Source organism: Elephantulus edwardii, unplaced genomic scaffold (genome assembly GCF_000299155.1).
Source record: "Elephantulus edwardii isolate Elephantulus edwardi_28Jun2011 unplaced genomic scaffold, EleEdw1.0 scaffold00117, whole genome shotgun sequence".
NCBI classification, from domain to species: domain Eukaryota; kingdom Metazoa; phylum Chordata; class Mammalia; order Macroscelidea; family Macroscelididae; genus Elephantulus; species Elephantulus edwardii.
Genome location: NW_006399867.1, coordinates 4377731 through 4401031, shown reverse-complemented (window position 1 = coordinate 4401031; position 23301 = coordinate 4377731). Strand labels below are relative to the sequence as shown.

General features: G+C 37.3%; 1 protein-coding gene across 1 annotated transcript in view; it reads left to right on the top strand.

The window, feature by feature from the left end:
- LOC102858785 (ATP-binding cassette sub-family A member 3-like) overlaps positions 1 to 23301 on the top strand; it is a 176786-nt gene that overhangs the window by 81374 nt on the left and 72111 nt on the right. Inside the window, exons 12-16 of the mRNA XM_006892700.1 lie at positions 136 to 290; positions 6655 to 6810; positions 7611 to 7821; positions 15625 to 15775; positions 17633 to 17731. Coding sequence (XP_006892762.1) covers positions 136 to 290; positions 6655 to 6810; positions 7611 to 7821; positions 15625 to 15775; positions 17633 to 17731 — 772 coding nt within the window. The remainder of the gene's footprint in view (positions 1 to 135; positions 291 to 6654; positions 6811 to 7610; positions 7822 to 15624; positions 15776 to 17632; positions 17732 to 23301) is intronic.

Sequence of the window (23301 nt, the reverse complement as noted above, 5' to 3'; positions counted from 1 at the left end):
ATTTCATTGTAGTATTTTGCTTTGTCATTCCGAGCAGCCTTTTGACTGTAGTTTTTAAAATCTGCTACTTTTCAGAGTGTTATCTTACTACCTCAACAAAGCTAATTGTCTGTTATGTCTTCTCCTTAATTTCAGGTCTTTTTCCCCCTACCAGGGGAACAGCTTATATTAATGGATATGACATTTCAAGGAACATACTTCAGATTCGGAAAAATTTGGGCTTCTGTCCACAGCATGATTTATTGTATGATGACTTGACAGTATCAGAACACCTTTTTTTCTACTGTATGGTAAGTTCTGCGGTTTTGTTTTGTTTTTTAAGTTTTGCATTTTAAACATACAATATATTTGACTTTTTTGTTCAAATCTATGAATTTAAATACCTGTATAGAGTAGCAAAATTAACACACCAATTACACAATTATGTCTCTTCAGAATACCATGTAAATGAGCTAAAGAAGTGTGCAGCGTAATGCTTTTGAGATACATCAATGCTATTTCTTCTGTCAATCATTTTTTCTTTTTAGTTGTTAAGTAGCATTGCGTATTTGTATATGAAACAAAAAGACACTGGAGTTTTAATAAATAAAGCTGATATGAGCATGCATGTACATTTTTGTGTTAATATTTTATTTCTCTTGGAATATAATTCCTATTACAGTTCTATGCATGTTACATCTTAACATCAATAAATTGAAAATCCTCACCTCTAGACCAATAGGCAACATCACAATAGATGGCGAAAAATTGAAGTGGTCACCCATTTCATTTTATTTGGCTCCACAATCAACATCAATGATACCAGCAATCAAGAAATAAAAAGACATGTTGTTACATGAGTAAAATCTGCTGTCAAGGGCCTCTCCAAAATGCTAAAAAGCAAGGATATCAATTTATAGATTAAGTTTTCCTGTTTTAAGCAATGGTATTTTCAGTTGCTTTCTATTAATCTGAAAGTTGGATGGTGAATAAGGATGAGAGAAGAATTGTTGTCTTTGAATTGTGGTACTGGAAAAGAGTACTAAATATCCCATGGACTGCCAAAAGCACAGAGTATCTTGATTTTGTTGAAGGTTTTCTTTTCTATTTCCGACCCTCCACTTTTCCCAGCATGATGTCTTTTTCCATGGACTTGTCTCCCCTGACAGCACGCTAAGGTATGTGACATGAAGTTCCACCATCCTTGCCTCTGAGGAGCACCCTAGTTGCACTTCCTCTAAGACAGACTGATTTGTTCTTTTGGCAGTCCATGGGATAGTCAATACCCTTACCAACAGCACAATTCAAAGATCTATTCTTCAGTGTTGCTTATTCATTGTCCAACTTTTAAAAGCATGGTGATGAAGCAATTGAAAATACTATGGCTTGGATTAGAAGCACTTTAGTCTTCAAATTAATATCTGCCCTTCAGTACAGATTTTCCCAGTGCAACATGTCTTTTGATTTTATGACTGCTGCTGCCCTTGGATAGATTGGGATCCAAGTAAAACGACACTGTTGACAATTTCAGTCTTCTCCATCTGTCATATTATTGCCTATTGTTTCAGTAGTTTGAATGTCAATATTTTGGCAGAGCTCCCTGTTTAAAACAAGCTCGGAAGCAGGAGTGGCATCCACTTCCGAAATAGCTTGCCTCCGGAAACTCTATGAACGTGGAGAAATGAAGAAAGTTCATTGGGTTGTTATGAGTCACCCACAACTTGACGGCATTTAACAACAACAATTACATTGTTCAGTAATTTCTGCAGTCTGTTGAATTCTTCCATTCTTCCCGATGTTAGCTATAATTTATTGTAATCTATTCACTCAAATATCTTTTAATAGTAGCTAAGACAAAAATAAGCATCTTTACAGTATTTTCTGCTTTGTGCCAAGTTCCATCTGGAATCGAACCTGAATTTCTTATGGTTTCTATCAATGTACTATTTCAGCCATTTTTTAATAATTTCATCAAGATTTTACTTGGATTTGATATTAATTATATTGTTTGATAATTTCCACATTCTGTTTTATCACCCTTTTTTTTGAAAGCTAGAGCAAATATTAATTTCTTCCAGTCAGTTGGCTGGGTAGCTGTCTTCCGAATTTCTTGGCATGGGCTAGTGAACACATCTAGGGCTGTATCTTTTTTGTTTAACTATGTCAAATGGTACTTCATCAGTTCCTGGCACCCTATTTTTTTGCCAACACCTTTACTGCACTTTGAACTTCTTCCTTCATTATCATTGATTCATAATCATATACTGTTTTTTAAAATGGGTCAGTATTGACTAATTCTTTTTGATACAGTGGCATTGTTTATTTCTTCTCTCTTCTTTTGATGCTTCCTGTCTCATTCAAGAGTTTCCCCACAGAACCCTTCAGTATTAGCTCAAGGGGTGGATTTATTTTTCAATTCTTTCAACTTGAGAAATGTCAAGTGTGTTCCTCCCGTTTGTCTAATTTCAGCTCTTTGCACATTTTGTTATAATACTTTGCTTTGTCTTGTCCAGCTGCCTTTTGAAATCTTCTGTTTAACTCTTATATCATCATTTCTTCCTTTTGTTTTAGTCTCTCTTTTGAGGAAGTATGGTTTTGTGTTTTCAAGATCTAACCTGACGTACAGTCCTTGGAGTGATAGGAGGATATGATTCATACACATAGAAGGAAGACCTAGTAAGACAACTGTTTTTCAAATACATGTACACCAACCACTGAAACCAAAGCTTAATAAGTTGGGGAATTCTACCAGATTTGGCAATCTGAAATGGATCAAACATGCAAACAAGAGGCATTAATAATAATTGATGGCTGGAATACAAAAGTTGGAAACAAAAGAGGACTGGTACTTGGAAAATATGAACTTGGTGACAGAAAGGAGGTTGAAGATGGAATGACAGAATTTTGTACAATCTAAGATTTATTCATTGCAAATACCTTTTTTTAAAAAAAAAAAAAGTATGGTGACTATATCCTTGGACCTCACCGGACTGATTACAACTGGAGAAAGAGTCAATGGAGAAGCTCAGTATCAGCAGTCAAGACAAGGCCAGGAGGCTCACTGTGGAACAGATCATCAGTGACTCATGTGCCAGTTCAAGCTGAAGTTGAAGAACATGAAATCAAGTCCTCAAAGAACCAGACCTTGAGTCTATCCCACCTTAATTTAAAAACCATTTCAAGAATAGATTTTTCCCCCTTTTAGTTCTCTAAAAATTCTGTCCTACTTCTTTCTAGTCTTCATGATTTTTTAATAAGACATTCATAGCCATCTGAAACATTACACCACTGTAAATAATTAATACTTTTCTGTATATGCACTCAAGATTTTGTCTTTTTAGTTTGGCTGTGAGGTGTCTGGATGTTCATTTGTTTGTTGATCCTACATGAGGATCAGCCATTTTACTAAATGTATAGGTTTATATATGTTAAGGAGTTGGACTGGCATGACCAGTCTCCTCCCAGGCGATTCACTACCTCTGAAACCCCACTGGACAGTCAGCTGTGAATCAGTTCTAACTTAATAGTGAGTAACCACAATAACAACATGGTTTGTACGTTTTTGTTAAACCTGGTTATTTTCCAGTCATTATTTTCTCTGAACCTTTTAGCCAAGCATTTTTTCTTCTTTCCTTCTGACACTACGGTGGCATGAATGTTAGACTTTTGTTGTTGCCACAAAAGCTTCTTGTATCATGTTCATTTTTATTTTTCCAGATTGGGTAACTTTTATTGATTGATATTCAAGTTCACATACCCTTTCTACTGTCATTTCTGTTCTATTCATAAACATATCCATTCAATTTATTATATCTTAATCATATATAATTATATAATAGTATATTATATAATTATATAGTAATGTATTAATAATATACCAAGTTCATTTTTGTTCTTTTCAGCCTAATATTTCTAATTACCTTCGATGTCTTAAATATATTATTACTAATTTGTGTTAGTATATGTTATTAGAAATGATGATTACTCATTCAAGCATTTTTATAACTACATTAAAGTCTTTGGAAGATAACAGCATCCATGTCGTCTTGTTATTGATATCTGTCAGCTGTCTTGTTTTCTGTGAGTTGACAATTTTGTGATGCTTTGCATTCTCCGTAATTTTTATTTTGTCGTTGTTGTTGTTAAGTGCCGTTGAGTCGTAGGTGACTCATAGCGACCCTGTGAAAAAAAACCCTGAACACTTGTATAAGTTTCATCCTTTCTTCAGGTTCATAGGGTTTCCGGGGACAAGCTAATTCAGAAGTGGATGTCACTCCTGCTTCTAATCTTGTTTTAATCAAGGAGCTCCACCAAACATGATTATACCATGGGTAATCGTTATCACATTTGATACATCAGTGTTATGGTGTTCAGCATCACAGCAACCACAAGATACCTCTGTACAGCAAGAGGACAGATCAGGGCTATACGATCTAAAAGAATGTTTGACCAAAAAGCAATTAAAAACAGGCCTGAAGGATGTAGGCCCGAGGTTCCTCCAGAGCATGGGTCAAACTCCATGAGCTCCATCATTCCAAATTCATGCATCCTCATTGGCTCTCACCACCCAAAATGCCCATCTGGGAGCATTAGCTGCTGCTTCAATTTCCTCCTATTCTGATACCACATGTTTTCTTCATAGGGTCTAACTTCTTTAATGATTTGTCCACTTTATAAACTGAATACACATGAGAGAAGGATACATCTATAAACAGAAGATGAACAAAGGCCTGAAGACTTTCTGTAACTATTATCATTTCTCCGAGTTTTTAGACTTTCCGCAGGCATGTAGTTTAGGAAGTGAATGCCAGTCTAGCTTCCAAAACTGAATCAATCTGGGAGCTCCAACAAAAACTGCGCATGATGGGTAGCCAGTTACGGTGTTTGACAAATCCAAGTAGGTGTCAGCAGAGGGGACTTGCCAGATGAATTGGGGGTCTCTGGCCCTGAGTCTGCCAGTATTTGGGCATGCCAGGGTTTTAATTGATTTTTTCCCTACCCTAGACATTCTGAAATATAAACCAGAAGACTCTACACTTTGTTTTTATCCTTTCTGTGGGTGGTGACTCCACTGACAATTATCAAAGCCTTGGCAATATATTCCAGTCTCCCTTGTATACATGTTATCCATTGGTCAGGACGGTACCTTGACACAGTTCTACTCGTTAGATTCATGCATGCGCATGCATGCATGAGTTCATACAATTATACATCACTTTCCTACTCCTCCAGACCTGTTACCTACCCTGTATCTTCTGGCTGCCTAGGAATCCTTTCTCAATCCTTCATTCAGAAATCATCCATGCTTTTGACTGTGCCAAATCTGGAGCCTAGTGGAAGGGAAATAGAGAAAAAGTGGTAAAAAACAACGGAGGAGTCTGACCCATGAGAAGCTGTGGTCTCTCTCAGCGCTCCCCACAGACGATAAAGTCTTCCATGAAAAGAAAAGAAAGAAAGAAAATGGAACTTTAGAATTTCTTCTTGGAACTGCAGATCTACACACTGAAGAAGATTCCCCTTTATGAATATTTTTTTGCTTCTTTTATGATACTCTCATAATACTCTTGTTCCCATCCGTGCTGCAGTACCGCCTAGTGACTTGGACAGAAGAGAGTGGGGTGGGAGAGCGGAGGGATAGGGGTGGAGTGTAATTATACCCTTTGTCTGAGCTGCTGTTACTGTTGTTGTTATTGTTAGATGCCATAGAGTCCACCTGGGCTCTTAATGATCTCGTGACATAGTAGAGCTCTCCCCATGGGCTTTTCTAAGGCTGTCATTTTTTTTTTAAATAAAACTTTATGTTAATTGTGATTTTAACTAATATTTATAGAGAATTAGATTTTCATTCATTCATTGTTGTACATTTTACCTCCTCTCTTTACAGAAGGAAATCATCACGTTTTCATTCCAAGGACCACTGGAATGTTCAAATTACTAGACTTTTAGTTAATCTAGCTCTTAACTGTTACAGTCTGAAACACTTTCTATGAGATGTTGGGAATTCCTTTTTTCTCTCACTGAGCCGGAACTTCTCCCAGATTTCATTTCATTACACTGCTCACTCCCAGGCTTTACGTTGCTTTAATTTCAGACCAGGAGCTACTTAAGTGCTAGAAATACCATGGTTCAGTGATAATTCAACTCCGGATATTCTCCACTGTCCACCAACTGTTAATTACTTCTGAAATCTCCAAGTTTAGAGATAGACTCATTCATTAGAGGAAGGAAGTGAGAAGTAATATAGAATATAAGGATGATCAGACATTACGAGTATTATGATTAATGTTACAAAGAAAAATTGTGTTTGAATGACTGATTGATGAGTCAATATATTTTATAAGCTTTCACTCAAATTATGGTGAAAAAATGTTAAAAAAACTTTCCAGTGTGTGTGTGTGTGTGTTTACGCTTCATCTTACCTAGAAGCAAATGATGTTTTCCTTTGTCCCTTGGCTCATGTATCGCAGATGTTTTTATAAATCCTGAGTTTTGGGGTTTCTTTTAAGAACTCTGTCTTTGATTCAACAGGAAACTATGGTTAACTGATGTAATAAGATAAATAACAGAAAGACATATCTAGAGTTAAGTTCTAGTGTATAAGAAAAGTTCTGAAGTGAGACTTTTATAAGAGTAGATGTAGAAAGCACCATGTAAGTTCTTAACTCCTCTTTCCAGATAAAAGGAATACCTCGAAATATGTATCCTATGGAAACTGACCATATGCTGTCTGCTTTTAACATGCTAGAAAACCGTAACGAGTACTCACAGTCAATGAGTGGAGGAATGAAGCGCAAACTCTCCATCATTATAGCACTTGTAGGGAACTCCAAGGTATTCCAGGAGAGGAGGGAGGGAAGAGGGGAAGGAGCGAGAAGGAGAAACTGATGGAGCTGAGCGTACACGCACGCTTCAAATGGGTCCCTATCCCGGGAAAGTAAGCGAGGAAGCATATTCTGTTTGAACGCAGCATTGAGTCTTCTGAGTAGGCAAAATGAACAAAGCTCACCCGCCGGAATTGGGAAAAATTTATGGACAAGAAGTTATTCTTGAAATTAAATGGTGGCAGACATGTCCAAGGAGTAGTGTGAGGATTTGATCCCTTTATCAATCTTGTAATAGAGTGTGTGGAGATAGCAACTAGTGGACAGCAAACAATACTGGAATGGTGCTAGGATGAGGAAATAGTCTCGTCATGTTAGAAGCCTTGGAGCGTATATGAATAATGACTGCCTAGCAGAGAATTTACTATGTTTTACTATGATACAAAAATCAAGCTTTGTATATTCTTCATATTAAGTTTTGTTCAATAAACTTTTGCAGCAGTACAAAAAAAGGGGGGTGGCAATCGCTGTCAAGGAATTTTGACAAGTCAGTAGTCACATGGCTGAGAACTGATATAAATCTAATCGCCTAAAATCAATTCTGCCAGTGATAATTAGAAGGATAATTGACCCAGGTGAATAACATGACTATAGTGTGGTCTTGGAATTTGGAATTAGGAATTCCTAGGGATTTTCCCTTTATTTTAATCTGGATCCTCTATTTTAAATGTGTCCATGACTAGCCAGTTATCCTTCTGGTAGGATAGCATCAGGTATCTAGAGCCATGCCGTTCTTCTCCTGACTTTCAGGTGGTGATACTCGATGAGCCATCCTCTGGCATGGATCTGGTCTCAAGGAGGACGACCTGGGATCTCCTTCAGCAGTATAAACAGAACCGCACCATCCTGCTGACCACACACTACATGGATGAAGCTGACGTCCTGGGTGACCGCATCGCCATCATGGTCAGGGGGACCCTGCAGTGCTGTGGTTCTTCAGCCTTCTTGAAACAAATATATGGTCTCTCTCCCTTTGATCATTCTAAGGATACTGATACTTAATAAGTATTCTTTGAACATTATTTTCCACTATTTTTTGGTCTGTCTGCCTTTGTTACCTAATAATGCCAGAACAGAGTATCACAAATGGGTAGTTTTAAAGATAAGAAAATTATTTTCTCATAGTTCTAGAGGCTAAAGTTCTAAACCTGGGTTTCTGTCAAATTGATTGGTTCTGTTACCACCTTTCAAAGTTGCTGATAGCTGTTGTCAGTCCTTAATGTCCCTTGGCATCTATCTTGCCCCTGTGTAACTATCTGTAGCTGTTCTTGTCTTTTTATAACTTCTTGTTGTTATGTGCTGTCAAGTTGTTTGCAACAACAGTCTGAAGGCTGCCCTGTCCTGAGCCAGTCTCACTGACTCAGTCATACCTCCCCCCATTGCCCCAGTTACTGTATTGATCCATCTCATCCAGGGTCTTCCTCTCCTGCGCTGTCCCTCCACCTTTGCAAAGCATGATGTCCTTCTCCAAGAACTGGTCCTTCCAGGCCACGTGCCCAAAGTAATTATACTTAGGATCCATCCTATGCTGACACGGCATTGTTAACATAACAAAAGAAAAGCCCCAAACTATCACATCAATAAGTCAGGAATTCAGAACACATTTTGAAAGGACATAATTCAATGCATTACACAAACCAAAACTTTGGTAGCTGCTCAATCTTTCCTGTTAATGATATATTAATTAGAGAATTATCTTTAAGGCATTTTTCAATCTGGATATTCTCTGTCTATATGAAGTACTTCTTCAGAATCTGTCTTCAGGTTAAGAAAACACTTCTCTTGACCCATAAAAATTTGTTGCTCATTTCTTCCATTTTGTATTTTCTGATAGTTTTATTTCTCCCTGGGATGTTGTTATACCTTCAAATAGAATTTATTTCATTTAGTAACTGATTAGTTAATAGGGAGGGCAAGTAGATAAATCAGATAATTTCTCCCCTGCCGAACCAGCATCCAATCCAGTGTGATGAGTTAACCTAAAGTATGACAACTGACAGTAAGAATATAGTTCAGAATGAGTGATAATAAAAATGGAATAAAATATTTTACTTTGATAAGTATATGGTTTTAATATGAAGTAAAATTGGCATATCAAGAGGCTTCCAATATGTCAGACAACTAATTAGACTAAGAGGTCAGACCTTCTGCAGAGAAGACTGAAAAATAGTAATAATAGCAGTTGCAAAGGATAGTCCTAGAATTCTCAGATTCAGAGGAAACTTTAAAGAGGAAATTGAAATAGCAACTGAAGAAAGAAACTGAAAATGCCAATTAAGGAGACAGATGAAGCAGGTAACTGTAAAGGGATCCACTGCTGGGCATCCAATTTGATCTCTTCCTCTGCGGGCTTTTGGGGGTACTATAGGCCCTGAAGAAGAAGAAAGGTACCTTCAAAGTTGTGGTGCTGGAGAAGTCTTGAATATACCATGGATTGCTGAGAAAACAAATAGGTCTGTCTGGAGAGGGTGAAACCAAGTTTCTTTTTAGAGGCTAGGATTTTGAAGCTCGCCTCACTTACTTTGAGCACATGGCCAGGAGAGATCAGTCCTTGGAGAAGGACATCATGCTCAGAAGGGTGAACAGACAGCGCAGGAGAGGAAGACCCGGGATGAGATGGATTGATACAGTAACTGGGGCGATGGGGGTTGGTGTGTCAGAATTAGTGAGACTGGCTCAGGACAGGGAAGGGTTCAGAGCTGCTGTACATTGGTTCACTATGTATCACAGATAACTCAATGGCACATAACAACAATAACATACTAAGACAGGTTTGGAAGCAGGAGTGGCATCCACTTCCTAAACAACATGCCTCCAGAAACTCTATGAACTTTGATAAATGTCGATAGTTGTAAAGGGACTTCAGGGTCGCTATGAGTCGTGCTCGAATAGAAGACAACAACAACAACAACATAGGCCCAGAGTTGCAACAGTGATACACCAACAACTGATAGATGTTGAAAAATGTATGACCCCTATTTTCCCTCATCTACATGCTCCGGGGATCAGCAGAATGACTTTCCACCTGACTCTTGTCCCCTCCCAGTTCCACCTGTGGACAGAATCACCCCATTTTGAATCTGGGAGTGTATTTGGCTGCCTCAACACCCAGTGACTTATTTTCTAAGGTGAACCAGACTGTGCCCACATGGAACCAGCTGCCCAAGTGATAAAAGTATAGTCTGGAACTGGAGTCCTTGTATCCAGCTAGATCCTGTGTGTAGCACACAACAGAATAGGTCACAACCATACTTGGAGCAGAACATTCTTTGAACATTCTCCAGCACAGTCATTGAGCATCTCAGATTCTGAGGGACTACATCTGGCACAAAACCCCCAGGAGCATTAGATGGAGGGAGTTTGCCACCCCATGTAGAGATGTGCAATCACCTCTCTTGCTGAGCTTAGAGTGGGCACCGTCTTAGCAGCAGTCTGCTACCGGTGAAGATCAGAGCGGGCATGATCCCCAAATGCCCTTTATCTCCTCATGCTACCAGAGTGAGCCAGCTCAGCCTAGGTGTCCTGCCTGAACTCTGCCCTTCGACTGAAAGAGACGGCAAAGCTGGAAAGATCATGACGTCAGGCAGAAAAGCCACCCAAGGCTGGGAAGCCTGTCCCTTCTTGCCCCCTAAGAAGACCTGGCACATTACATCTTCTACTCTCCCCAGCAGCCTTCACCATGTCATCTTTTTCTTTTTTTTATAACTGGTTTATTCACAAAGTTTGAATATATTGTTTTTCACACCAGATCTTTCCCATTTCCTTCACCTCCACCCCCATCAAATTGTACGACCCTATGATTAACCCCCCACCCATGCTTACTACTCTGCTTCCACCCTGTTCCCTTGGATCTTCATACGTATTCTACAATAATGGTTTTATACAGTATTTGTCCTGTGGGACTGAGTTAGTTCACTCAGCATCATGCTCTCCAGTCCCTCCCAAGTTAGGCAGTAATTTACAAAATCATTGCTCTTGAATCCTGCATTGTGTGAATGTTCCATAATTTATCAATCCCTTTGATTGTGGTTGGACATCTGGGTTGTTTCCATGTTCTTGCAACCATGTACAAGACTCCGTTTGTGCCTCAGTTCTCATTCTCCTGGGGTATATTCCAAGCAGTGGAATAACTGGGTCATATGCTTTTTGAGGAAACACCAAACTGCCTTCTAGAGTCGTTTTACCATTTTACAATCCCACCAACAATGTAGAAGAGTTCCTATCTTGCCACATCCTCTCCAACATTTATTACTTGCTGTCCTGTTAAACTTTGCTACTGGAGTGAGATGTATCTTATTGTGGTTTTGATTTGCATCTCTCTTCTTGCTGGTGATTTTGAGCATTTCTTTATCTTCACCACTTCTTGAACAAGTAGAATCTCTTCCCAGAGCAGAATTCAGTCTTCCACTAGATGAGCAAAAACACTATCACAGACCAGATATCTAGCCACAACTCACAACAGCAGTCATAAGATTATTGTTTTTATTTTACTCTGTACTCTTTTTTTGGGGGGGTGTTGTTGTTTGTATCTTTAGGGAGTTGTTTTGCTATTGTTGTTATTTTTCTTCTTCCCCCCTTCTTCTCTCTTTTCTCCACCCCCTCCTTACCTCTCTTCCCCTTCCCCTACTCTTTTTTTATCCCCTTGCCCTTCCTCTTTTGCTTTTGTGCCCTCTCTTTTGAGTCTTACCAGGGAGCAGAAAGCAAGAGCAGCCTTACAGCCCAGTCACACAAACATTTCCTACAGCCTCGCTCATTGTACAAGAGTAAAAACCAGTCCCTGCCCCACCTGACTGACCTTAGATGGTAACCTCTCCAGACCACACTATATTCAACTGTTCTACATGAACTATGAACATAGAACTACACAGGAATCCCCATCTTCTGTCACACCTACCAGAAGACGATAGTTGAGAGACTAAAAACACTACACCACCCCAATGTCCTGGAGGCAGCAGACAACTTCAATCATCATTTTAAAAACAAAACAACAAGAACAAGCTGCAAAATATACAATCAATAAATCTTTCAGAGGAAGACATGCTAGTGGAACTAACTGATAAGAAAATCACTGGGACTGAGGGAAAAAAACACAAAAAATCAAGGAAAGTGTAGACAAAATTCTGGAAGAACTTTATAAAATCAGTGCAAGAACAAATAGATATAATCGATGGAAAATTAACATCAGTAGAAAACAGGAAATTAAATTCAGGATATCAACACTGAAATTTCAGAAATGGAAAACACACTGGAAAGATAAAAGAGTAGGATTAAAGAAATGGAACATAAATTTAGTGATATAGAAGGCAAGCCCCTAGGAGTAATCTGCTAGAGTAAAAATAAGATGGAAACTGAAGAAAGCATAAGAATTGTGTGAGAAATGAAAACAGCCAAAGAGCAGTAACTTACATGTGACTGAGATTCCAAAATGAAACACACACACACACACGCTCAGTAAAATCTTGAAGATCAACTGGGGAACAGGCTTCCCAAGTGTTACGGAAAATGAGAAAATCGCATTCAAGAGGTGAGTTAATCCTTCTCCAGTGGAGCAGCTGTTAGCCTCGAACTACATGCCTTTCGGATTGCAGTGCAACTTCTTGCCACTAGGCCACCAGAGCTCCCTCAAACAAGGTAGACTAAAAAAAAAAATCTCCAGGACATATCGTTAAATTTTTCAAAACAAAGACAATCATACAGAAATCGTAAATTTGGTTAACAGTTTTCATTAGTCCCTTAATTCCTGCTTTTCTGAAATTGTTCGAATTTCATTGTAATAGTTTATGGACAGTTCTGTTGCATATAGAATTCTTGGTTTGTAATTGTTTTTTTCCAAAGTTTTATATAGGTCACCTCATTGCCCTCTTGCCTCCTTGGTTTCTTCTGAGAAATCAGAGCTTAGTCTTATTAGTTCCCCTTTGTAGGTAACTCTTTTTTATTCATGAGGTTTAAAATTAGGAAAGGTATGTATCTGAGGTATGCCTTACTCCATATCTCTCTATATGCTAAGCAAATGACTTGAGAAGTAGGACACTTATGAAGAAAAATGTGGCTTCAGGATTGGAGGCAGACTTATCAATAATCTTCATTATATGGATGACACACCTTGCCTGCTGTGAGGAGGACTTGAAGCACTTGCTGCAGAAGGTTAAACATTGTAGCCTTCAATATGGATTGCATCTCAACATTAAGAAAACAAAAATCCTCGCCACTGGACCAATAGACAACATCATGGTGGGTAGAAAAAGGATTGAAATTGTCAGTGACTTCATCTTACTTGAATTCACAATCAATGCACTTGGTAGTAGCAGTCCAGGAAATTAGGATACATATTGCACTAAGCCTGTAGTCAGGGACCTCTCCAAATAATTGAGCAATGGTGTCAGTTTAAAGATTGAAGATATAGGCCATGGCCTTTTAACAGTCACTTGCTATGTATCTGAGAGCTGGACAGTGACAAAAGATAACAGAAGAAGAATTGACAGATTTGAAACTCTGGCGTTGGAGAATAATACTGAAGATCTCATGGACAGCCAAAAGAACAAACAGGTATGTCTTGAGGAAGGTGCAGCCAGAGTGCTCCTTGGAGGCAAAAATGATGAAGTTTGGTCTCATGTACTTTGGGCATGTTGCTAGAAGTTATTTCTTGGAGAGGGACACCATGATTGGGAAGATGGAAAGGCAGCAAAAGAGAAAAAGACCCTCAGCCAGGTGGATTGACACAGTGACTGTGGTCGTGAGCTTCAGTGTGTCAGAGATTGTGAGGATGGCACAGGATAAGACAGTGTTTGGATCAGCTGTTCATAGAGTCTCTATGAGTCATACTAAATGGCTCCTTAAAACAACGCAACAGAGCAACTTGATAAATACTAAAGGGAGTTCTTTACATAGAGAATCAACTATAGACATCAACCAGAAATAAACCACACATGAAAAGACCATGCAGAACCAGCTCAAGACTTTTAAAACACACAACGTAAGCTTAACTCACAAAGCTAAGAGTAAGAAAGCAGAGACATCAGTCTGTAAATGAAGATGACTACCAAGTAATAAGAAGGAATAAGCAATGTAATAACAGAACTTCTAAATGAAGAGGGAGTCAAGACTATTTTAAAAGAGATGAACTGTCCTAGCTTTGGAAATAAAATAGTACATTAATAAATAAATTAATAAACCATACCACCTAAATTAAAAAGGGGAAAATCACAAAGTGTTAAAGCTAAAACAAGAGTAATGTAGGAAATCATGGGAAAAGCAAAACTATACACAAAATTAACTCAGCACAGAAAAGTAGATGAAACAAATCAACACCGCAAAAACAGCAAGATGACAGCAATAAATCCATTTCTGTGGATCATTACACTGGATGCGAATGAATTAAATGCACCAGGCAAGAGAAGAAGAATAGGAAAATGAATTAAAAAACATGACAGACTCACTTTGGACACAAAAACAGACTAAAAATCAAAGGGTGAGAAACTATCAAAGAGCAGGAGCATCAATATTCATTAATCTCTGATAAAATAGACTTCAACACAAAAAACATGAAAAAACAAGGGCACTATATAATAATGTTCCATAAAACAAAAGGACATAATTATAATTTATCTTTATTCACCCAGTGATAGAGCCTCAAAATATACAATTCAAATTTGAAGAAAGAAATAGAAAACTCCAAAACAGTAGTGGTAAACTTTAATGCCACCATGCATTATTTTTTTTATTATTGTGTGTGTGTGTGTGTGTGTGTGTGTGAGTACTGTCAAATTGGATCTGACTAGTACAGGAGGAGATTGTCCCTCCTTTTCCAGCGGAGCACCTGGTGGATTTGAACCGCACGCCTCTGCAATTGCAGTGCCCTTCTTGCCACTAGGCCACCAGAGCTCCACATACCACCATTCTCAATAAAGGACAGAACAACTAGAATGAAAGTTAACAAAAACACAGAAAAACTATACAATTGGCCTCATCAGCATATGTAAAATTCTCCACTCAACAAAAGCTCAATATACTTCTCCAATGCACATGGAACACACTCCAAAAATAGTCACAAATTTTAAAAAAATAGAATGCCTACAAACCATCTTATCAGATCACAATGCTATAAAATTGCAAATCAACAGGAAAATGAAAAGGGAAAACGGGTACTTGGAAACTAAATCAACACTCTTGAATGCTATAATAGAAGGAGTTAAACTTTATTGTAACAAATGAAAATGAACATTAACTTTCTAAATCTTTGGGACAAGGCAAAAACAGTACTCAGAGGTCGAGTTATAGCAATAAACAGTGGACAACCAATAATAATTATTTCATGAACACTTATTGTAGCTTCAAAAAATAAAAATAGCCAGATATCAAGGTCCTTTTTTCTTATTCTATAACTGGCTATATACAGTAGATTATTGATGTTCACTAAGAAAATTACTAAAATTACAGAATCATTCAATGCCTTCATTTGTTTAACTTTATTTAGAATCTTAGATAGGAAATTCTGTAGATGAGCCTAAACCCTAAACCCTGTTCTATCCTGTGTCAATCTCACTGTCTCTGACACACCTACCCCCATAACTCCAGTCACTGAGTCAATCCGCCTCATAGAGGGTTTCCTCTTCTGCACTGTCCCTTCACTCTCCCAACTATGATGCCTCCTTCCTCAGACTTACCTGAATCTTAGAGAACCAAACTTGATCTTATCAGACAACTGAAAAATGCAAAATTACTTCAATCTTTCAAATGGTTTTGGTTTTTGTTTTTTTTTTTTTAGGCGCTGGATACCACATAATTATGGAGAAGAAACCTCATTGTAATGTTAAAAGGATCACCTCACTGATTGATTCTCACATTCCAGATGCCACTCTGCAGAGCAATATTACAACTGTGTTATCATTTTTTCTACCAAAAGAACACATGCAAAGGTATGAACCCATGAAGTCCTAGATGGATGATTTTCTAGTGGCCAGAAATAGTTTTTATTCAATAAGTAGTGTTAATCTGTATAACAAGCCCTAGGGTTCCAGTTATAGCTGTCCTTTGCTAATTGGAATTTAGAGATTCATAGTTGGTTATTTCTCTCTTTGAAGAAAAGACTGTGTCTTAAGTTCAGGTTTATTCAAGGTTTCTTTAACATTGTATTCTGTCTTTTTAAGGTGCTTGGCGCTTCATGATGTTAATAAGTGATAGCTAATAGTTATTGTTGTTGTTATGTGTTAAGTCAAGTTGCCTGCAGCTTCTAGTGACCTTATGTACAACAACCCTAAACCCTGTTCTACCCTGTGCCAATCTCACTGTCTCTGACACACCTACCCCCATAACTCCAGTCACTGAATCAATCTGCCTCATAGAGGGTTTCCTCTTCTGCACTGTCCCTTCACTCTCCCAACTATGATGCCCGTCTCCAAGGACTGGTCCCTCCTTGCAACATGTCCAAAGTATGTCAGATGAAGCTTCAAAATCTTCACCTCCAAGGAGCAGCCTGGTTTAACTCTCTCCAGGATAAACCTGTTCATTTTCTTAGCAGTCCATGGTATATTCACTACTCTTCTCCAACACCAGAGCTCAAAGGCATCAATTCTCCTGTCCTCCCTGGTCATTGTCCAACTCTCTGATGCATAGCTTAGTCTCCAGAATGGCACAACTGCTCTTCAGTACTTTGGAGAGGTCCCTAACAGCAGACTTTCCCATCACAATACGTCTTTTATTTTCCTAGTAGAGTATTTTTAACATAAAAGTTTTATTCCTTGTGAATAGTATCCAATAGCACATTAAATTTGTTAAATTTCAAAAAGTAACTTGAATGACAACTCTTTAAAGAGGATTGGCAGGGGCACAGACAAAATGAGGAATTTTACAACAGCAGTTAGCTAGTTAAAACTTCTCTATAAAATGTAAGAGAAGGTACTATTTCTCAACTCATTTGACAATACCAAAATTCAAATGCATAACAAAGCAAAAACTACACAATAATGAATACATAAACATACACCATATTCCTCAGAAGACCATTTGGGTTATTAAATATAAATGAGAAGACATGCACTGGAATTAGCCTACTGAAGAGAAGTCTCAAAAGGAACAGGAATATTATCTATAAATATGTGAAAAATTGTGATTGAAAGAGGGTCAGATTGTACTTAAGGATAAAACTAGAATTAATAATTAAAGTTAGGTGAATTTAAATAGAAATGGGATTCAGAAAATTTAGAAAATGGAGTTTTGAATTCACTAACTCTGGGAATGAATAATGCCTTCAAGATCTAGTTTGGTTTCTGAAGAAGATTACTTTTATGCTTAAAATATTATCCCTCCTTCCTAGTAAAATTATTCTGTCAAGCCCTTGCTATAATTCTAACACAATTAAAAAAACACACATACCACTTTCTTGCTATTGAATTAAACATTTTTCTCTCAATGCTCACCGTCAGTTTTATTGTCACTGTGATTGAGTGGTGTCTTTTCCCTGTGAATAGAGACTTCTCTTTGATAGGAGAATAATACAGAAATAGAACAACTCATACCAACTAGCTATAGTCCTTAACCTAAATTAGCATCCAATAATTTTATTAGAAAAAACTGAAAACATGCATGAAAGGTCAAGTTAGTTTGGGGATAATTTTGCCCAAAAGTAAACCCCTCATCTTTACATTGTGTTTTCACCACATACTGCAGTGAAAACATTTCCCCCCCAACTAATGGGAAATTATTGTGGAACAAAACAATCTTAAAAATTCACCTACATTTGTCCTAGTTCTCTTATCCTCCTCTTCTCTTTCTAGGTTTGTTGCTCTGTTTGATGATATTGATAAAAACCAGAAAGAACTGGGCATTGCCAGCTTTGGTGCTTCAATTACTACCATGGAGGAAGTCTTCCTAAAGTGAGTAATTATGGCTAGCAAAAATAATAAAATAAATCTGTAATTCATACCTGTTCTGAAGGGTACAAAAGTCACTGATTGATTCATAACTTGTGAATATCATAGTTCAAAGTTAAATTTCTTTATTCCATACAAATGTTAACAGTAACCTACTGAAAAGATATTTATACCTCTGGTTTAGAAGGGAATCTCTGGTGGTCTATGGTAAGGAGCTGCACTGCTAACCCAAAGGCACACATTTCAAATCCACCAGTTACTCTGTGAGAGAAAGATGGGCAGTGTCCTCCCGTGCTATTTGTTGTTGTGTTAGGTACCGTCAAGTATGACCCATAGCAACCCTATGAACAACCGATCTGAACCCTGTCCTATCTGTGCCATCCTCACACTGCCTGACACACAAGAGCCAGATGCAGCAGTCACTGTCAATCTACCTGGTTAAGGATCTACCTTTTCTTACTGACCCTCCACCTTTCCCCTCCTAGCAACATAATCAAAGTACATAAGGCAAAGCTTTGTCATATTGGCCTCCAAGGAGCGCTCTGGCTACATTTTCTCCAAGACATATTTGTTCCCCCTGCTGTGTACTGCCTCTAAAAATGGTCTGGAGGGCCAGTTATGAACCGGCCCTTTATCAATGGTACATAAGGACAAAAAGGTTTAGAAAAAAGTACACCTTTACATGTCATGTATTTTTTTCACCATTTATATTCTCACTCCAACTAGTGGGATTAGTCTCTTTTTTTCCTAATATACTTTTATTTTTTAATTATTCTTATAGTTATCTTATTCTTTGGCTGATAATAAGTTCTCTTCATTCTTCCCAAGTGTCCAGTCCCAAAGGTGACTTGGCTTCAGGCATACATAGTAGTAAGGATAAACTAGCATTTTTTTAAGTAATTATTTTGAAACTGTCCAATGTCCCCATCATTTTTTTAATTTAGTTTTTAATGAAAGTTTAAAGAGAACTTGGATTTTCATTCATTCATTGTTGCACATTTTTCTCCCTGCCCCCTGCCCCCCAGCTCTCTTTTCTCTTTGAAAAAAATTCTTTCATTGTTTCATTCCCCACACATACCCAGTCCTCTTTACTATGCAGCTCTTATTCTAGACTATTGTCATGCAAATAATTCGAAAATCTTATATTCCTTTTAAGCAGTTCTATTCCTTTTCTGTTTCAATGCAGTGAAACATTATTCATCCCCTCTTTCCTTAGATTTCCCCCAACCTCCATGTCAGTCCTGTTTTATAACAGAGGCATTACACAGTGTTTGTCCTATTGTGACTGAGATATTTCACTGAGGATAATGTCTTCCAGGGTCACCCATTTTGTATAATATTTTATGAGTTCCTTGTTTTTCAGTGCCGCATAGCATTGCATTATATAAATATACCGTAGCTTCTCTATCCATTTGTTAATGGGCACTTGGGTTGTTTCCATCACTTTGCTTTTGTGAACAACTCAGCAATAAACATGGGTGTGCATATATCTGTGTGGCAGTTCTGATTTCTTTAGGGTATATTTCCAGTAGTGGAATTGGTGGGTCAAATGATATTTCCATTTGCAGCTTTTTGAGAAAGTGCTATACTGCCTTCCAGATTGTTTGCACCATTTTACACTTCCACCAACCATGAGTACAATCTTGCCAGCATTTGTTGTTTGCTGCTATGTTAAGTTTTGCTATTCTTACTGGGGTGAGATGATATTTCATAGTTGTTTTGATTTGCATCTCTCTTAGAGCTAGGGATTTTGAACATTTCTTCATGTATTTGTTTGCCATCTGAATGCCTTCTTTGGTGAAGTGTTTGTTCATATCCTATGCCCATTTTGTGACTGGGTCGTTTACCTTTATCTTGTTGTGGTGCTCGAGTATTTTATAAATTCTAGATAAGTCCCATATCAGGCATGTCATTACCAATTATACTTTCCCAGTCTGTGGCTTTCTTTTTTACCTTGTTGGGAAAGTTTTTGATGTGCATAGGGATTTGATTCTTAGAAGGTCCCATTCATCTATTTTCTCCTCTCCTGGTGTTAGGTTTTACAGGTAGTTTGAGAGACTGTTCATATTGTGGATTAGAGCTTCTACAGTTCTCCCAAGCTTTTCTAATGAAGTTTCTAGTCCTTGGTTTTAGTCCTAGGTCCTTGAACCACTTTGAGTTGTTTTTTGTGTATGGTGTGAGATGTGGGTCATGCTTGTGTTTTCTGCAGATACTTTTCCAATTTTACCAACACCATTTATAAAAAGGCTGTCATTTTCCCATTTAACAGATTCCCTCTCCTTGTCAAAAATCAGTTGACCATAGGTATATTGGCTAATTTCTGGGTTCTCAATTCTATTATGTTGTCTGTCATTGTACCAGTACCACTCTGTCTTGACTGCCACAGCAGTGTAATTGGATTTGAAATCAGAGAGTGAGATGCCTCCTACCTTGTTTCTCTTTTTAAGGAGTGCTTCCCATATTCAGAGTCTCTTTCTATTCCACATGAAATTGGAAATTGCCTTTTCCATCTCATTGAAGAATGGAATTGGTATTTATATTGGGATTGCATTGAACATATAGATTGCCTTTGGTAGAATTGTCATTTTCACAATATTGAGTCTTCCTATGCAAGGGAGAGGTATATTCTTCCATTTTTCCAGGTCTCTTTTAGTTTCTTTTAGTAACGTTTTGTAGTTTTCTTTAAATAGGTCCTTTGTGTTTCTGGTTAGATTTACTCCCAAGTATTTAATCTTGTGATTAGCTATTGTGAAGAGTACTGTTTTTCTTAGCTCCAGTTCTTTATTCTCTTTGTCACTGTAGAGAAACTGATTTTTGTATGTTGATCATGTATCCTGCTACTTTTCTGAATTGGTCCACTGTGTCCAATAGTTTTCTTGCTGAGTCTTAAGGGTTTTCTAAGTATACTATCATATCATCTGCATAGAGGTAATTTTACCCCCTCTTTGCTAATTTGGTTACCTCTTATTTCCTTCTCTTGTCTTATTGATATTGTTATGACTTCCAATTCAATATTGAATAGGAGAGGTGATAGTGAGCATCCTTGCCTACTTCCTGTTCTGAAAGGGAATGTCTTTAATCTCTCTCCAATGAGAACAATGTTGGCTTTTGGGTTTGCACATATGTTTTTTACTATATTGAGGAAATTTCCCTCTATTCCTATTTTGTTGACTGTTTTAATCAGGAAAGGGAGTTGGATTTTGTCAAAGGCCTTTTCTGCATCAGTTGATAGGATCTGTGGTTCTTGTCCTTTGCTTTATTAATGTGATAAATTACAGTTGTTTTTCTTATATTGAACCATCCATAGCTGTTATGAATCCTACTTGTTCATGGTGAATTATATTTTTGATGTGTCATCAGATTCTTTTGACCAGGATTTTATCCAAGATTTTTGCATCTATGTTCATAAGAGATATTGGCCTATAGTTTTCTATTTTGGTGGTGTCCTTTCCTGGCTTTGGTATCAAGGATATGTTTGCTTCATAGAATGAGTCTGGGAGAATTCCATCTTTTTCTATATTTTTAAATACTTTATGTAGAATTGATGACAGTTCTTCTCTGAATGTTTGATTAAATTCACTTGTAAAACCATCTGGTCCAGGGCTTTTTTTTTTTTTTTTTTGCTATGAAGTTCTTTTATTACATTTTCAGTGTCTTCTTTTGTAATAAGTCTGCTCAGGTGTTTGATTTTGGTCTGTGTCAGTTTAGGTAGGTTGTGAGTTTTTAAGTATTTGTCCATCCTAGGTTTTGGTTTTCATATTTGAGTATAGTTTTTCATAATACTCCATTGGTAACCCTATTATTTTAGTTGGTTCTGTTGTGACATTTCCCCTTTCATCTCTTATTTGGATTATTTGGGTATTTTTTTCCCCTTTTGTTACTTTTACAAGTGGTTTGTCAATTTTATTGACCTTTTCGAAGAACCAACTCCTGGTTTTGTTGATGGTTTCAATTGTTTTTCTGTTTTCTATTTCATTTATCTCTGCCCTAATTTTTATTATTTTGTTGAGGTTTTTTTAGATGGTGTTAGGTTTTCTTGCGGTTGTCTGTCAATTTGTTTGAGATGTTGGATTAGAGAGTCAACTATCAGGTTTTCTTGCTGTTATCTGTCAATTTGTTTGAGATGTTGGATTAGAGAGTCAACTATCATTTTTCCTTGTCTTTGCGTGTGTTGGCTTATTGCTATAAATTGACTTCTGATTACTACTTTGGCTGTTTCCCAGAGGTTTTGGTAAGTTGTGTTTTCATTGTAATTTGTTTCAAGAAATGTTTTAATTTGATTTTTTTTATTTCTTCTATTACCCAGTCATGTTAAAGCAAGATGTTGTTCAGCTTCCAAATGGATGGGTTTTCCTCCTTTATTCCTTGTTATTAATTTCTAATTTTGTAGCATTGTGGTCTGAGAAGATGCTTTGTATTATTTCTGTGTTTTTTAATTTATTCATGCTTGCCTTATGACCTAAAGTGTGATCTATTTTGGAGAACATTCCGTGCACATTGGAGAAGAATGTATACTGTGCTTTTGGGGGGTACATTAGCTTATATGTATCTGAGATCAAGTCAGTTTATTGTCTGGTTTAATTCTTCAGGATCTTTGTTGAGTTTCTTTCTGGTAGTCCTGTCTTTTCTTGAGAGTGGTATATTGAAGTCTCCAGCTACTATAGTGTTGTTGTATATTTCCTTTTTTAGTTTTGTTAAAGTTTGTTTTGTATATTTTGCAGGTCTTTCATTTGGTGCATAGATATTTATTATTATTATGTCCTCTTGTTCTATTAACATTATGTAGTGACTTTCCTTTTCATTTGTGATGAGTTTTTGCATCAAAATCTATTTTATGAGATTAATATTGCTGCTCTTGCTTATTTCTGGTTGCCATTTGCTTGGTATATTTTTTTCATCCTCTTATTTTTAATCTTTCTTGATCTTCACTTTTCAGCTGTGTCTCTGTAAGACAGCATATTGATGGGTTTTGGTTTTTTATCCAATCTGCTACTCTTTCTTCAGTGGTGCATTTAAACCATTTCCATTCAGTGTGATTATTGAGAGGCAAGGTTTTTAGTTGGTTACTTTGGTCCATCCTGCTTTCTGCGGTACCTCTGTAAAGAAGATGTCTCTCATTGTTTTCTGCAATGCTGGTCTTGTTTTACAAACTCTCTTTTCTGATAATATCTTGATCTTTCCTACATATTTGATGGACAGTTTGCTGGGTATAGTGTTCTTGGTTGACAGCTGTGTTCTTTGAATGTTTGATATATATCATTCTACTGTCTTTTTTGCTCTCATGGTTTCTGCTGAAAAATCAGCACTCTCCCTAATAGGTTACTCTTTGTTTCTCCCTCACTGCTTTCAGAATTCTCTCCTTATCTTTGGTTCTGGCAAATTTGACTATGATATGCCTTGGTGTTTTTCTTTTGGAGTCAATTCTATATGGTGTTTACTCAGCTTCTTGAATATATATTCTCTCATTCTTCATTATGCCTGGAAAGTTTTCTTCTAGTTATTCTTCCACAACTTTCTCAATGCCTTTACTAATTTCTTCCTGTTTTGGGATTCCAATTATGTGCATGTTATTT